The sequence below is a fragment of the Carlito syrichta genome, unplaced genomic scaffold (genome assembly GCF_000164805.1).
Source record: "Carlito syrichta isolate Samal-C Ts95f unplaced genomic scaffold, Tarsius_syrichta-2.0.1 Scaffold303260, whole genome shotgun sequence".
Taxonomy (NCBI): Eukaryota; Metazoa; Chordata; class Mammalia; order Primates; family Tarsiidae; genus Carlito; species Carlito syrichta.
In genome coordinates, this window is record NW_007247356.1 from 146,376 (window position 1) to 148,827 (window position 2,452).

Sequence of the window (2,452 nt, forward strand, 5' to 3'; positions counted from 1 at the left end):
ACCCTGTGCAACATTTTAGGGGAGGGATAATTTTCTGTACTTAAAGCAAGATCTACATATAGTGAGACCCTAAAATAATAATTAGAGAAAAATGGCAAAATCATTTGTATACCATGTTATATTTTGGCAGCGATACAAAGGCAGTTTTGCCAGTAGGGATTTATCTAAGAGACTATCCCAAAGTTCATGGGAAAAGTAAGCATACACCTAATGTCCTTACAAAAATATCTCCTCATGAACACAGATGCACAAGATGTATACACACACATACATAAAAGTATAGAAAAGTTCTGACATTTTCTCTGTCTTGTAAGAACTGTGTGATGATTCTCTTTCTTTTTTGCCAGGTGGTATTTTTGAATATGTGGAATCTGGCCCAATGGGAGCTGAGGAACTTGCATTCAGGTTTGCTGTGAACACAATCAACAGAAACAGGACCTTGTTGCCCAATACTACCCTCACATACGACACCCAGAAGATAAACCTGTATGACAGTTTTGAAGCATCCAAGAAAGGTAATTGATAGATACTTAAAGTTATGTTTTGTGGAATTCAAGTTTCCGGGTATTCTTAAGAGATTCCTTAATTTCAACATGTGTTAACATGTTGTTAGGAATATTTGCATGCAAATGTTTCTTTTCAAAATGCATATACATTTTATCAGAGAAGGCAAACTGATACAATTTACCTATTGCAAAAAAATCATATAACATGAAATACAATTAGATCTGTCATAGTGAAATTGTTTTTTTACCATTGACCATTCTCTCTTGTTATTAACTATTCCTACTATGCATCAGTGGATTTTATCGTATTGTGCAATCCATTCTTATGTGTTCATTCTCATTATCTGTCAATCCCACTTTATTATTACTTTGGTCTCAATTTATTGACTACCTTGAAAGTTATACAGTTATGAGTGACTGCAGAAAGTCAGTCCAATCTTCAAAACTTATTGGAAATTTTTGAACACCCATTAGTTTATGTGTACCCTGTGGTCATTTTCTTATTATCATTTTTTACCACTTTTTTTCTTGTAACTGAAAATAAATGGCTAATTATTTAAAGACCAAATTGTATAAAGAAATCATTAGAATACTTTATTAATTTTATTTCTTGTATTATGTTGTAACTTTTTTCAATGCCAAGAATAGAAAAATAATGTTGTAGAATATGAATTTAATGTTTACATGAACTAGGGCAATAAACTATTATTAAAATATTTATTTTAACTAAACAGCAGTCTTAGTAAATATGTTTGAGAGGGGGTTTTATAGTCTTATGTGATTGGTCTTTTCTTGCATATGTAAATAACCTTATAATAGGTGATATTTTCGTTTGCATATTTAGCATTCATGTGATAGGAATTAAATTTCATAATATAGATTTTTCTCAAATGAGGATTTACAGAACATTTGTTCTAAAATTATATTTTTCAATAATGTTTGCCTTTCTGTAATGATAATATGGTTCAACTAGCTCCTTACATTGATGGGAATGTACATAATTATTTATAATTCTAAGTTAGTGCAGATTTTTTTCCTAAGCTTATTAATATTAATGGCGACTGACAAGGTACAATATTTCTTGAGATGAAAGTATCCTTCTTTTCTCCCAGCAGCTAACTAGTGTTTATCAAAGCCATATTCTGTGTGCCCTTTGAATTCATATCTTTATGAATACAAATCAGTTTCAACATTTCAGAACCATGTCAGGGTGATAAAAGGCTTGAAGGCTGAAAAAAGGTTAAAGGTTACTGTAAAATACTACATTTGTCATCATAATTGCAAAATAAATGATTAGCTTCAAGACAAGTATATTTGATTAGTGCCATAGTTCATGATTATTTCCATTAGGAAGAAGCTCTGCCTCTAATGAAAGCATTTTGAGCAAATAATATGGAATATGAATGCCGTAGATAGAATATTATTAGATTTCTTAATGGTGACTTCAAAGGAACAGTATAAAACAAAAACAAACAAGACCCTTGTTAGAATGTTCTGCCAACAGCAGAGTACTATACTGGGAATACCCTCGTTAAATTAGGAGGTAGTAAAGTAACCAGGTTTTCAAAATATTGTAAAGGAATTGCAAACCTTATCACCTATTAAAAACCCACTGGGAATCAAATCCATCTGTCATCTGGCCTGAAGCAAGGAAAGCTCAAATAAGTGTATGAATAACTTTCTTTGTGAATGTCATAATCTGGATCATATTTTATAAAGCTGTTGTTTATTGAGCTATTACTGCTTAGAGGTCAGAGCAATAGGCTAATATATCATTTTATAACCTTATTAATATATGTATATATTAATAATGTTACTGCTTAATTATTAAATGGCTAGCCGGGCTCGGTGGCTTAGCCTGTAATCCCGCGCCTTGGGAGGCTGAGGTGAGTGAATTGCCTGAGCCCACGGGTTCGAGACCCACCTGGGCAACTTGGGAGACCTCG

The 2,452-nt window shown here is 32.4% G+C and overlaps 1 protein-coding gene across 1 annotated transcript in view; it reads left to right on the top strand.

Moving 5' to 3' along the window:
• The first annotated feature begins 351 nt into the window (after positions 1–351).
• Positions 352–2,452, top strand: part of GRIK2 (glutamate ionotropic receptor kainate type subunit 2) — a 476,767-nt gene continuing 474,666 nt past the window's right edge. Inside the window, exon 1 of the mRNA XM_008058224.2 lies at positions 352–515. Coding sequence (XP_008056415.1) covers positions 380–515 — 136 coding nt within the window. The 5' untranslated portion in view covers positions 352–379. The remainder of the gene's footprint in view (positions 516–2,452) is intronic.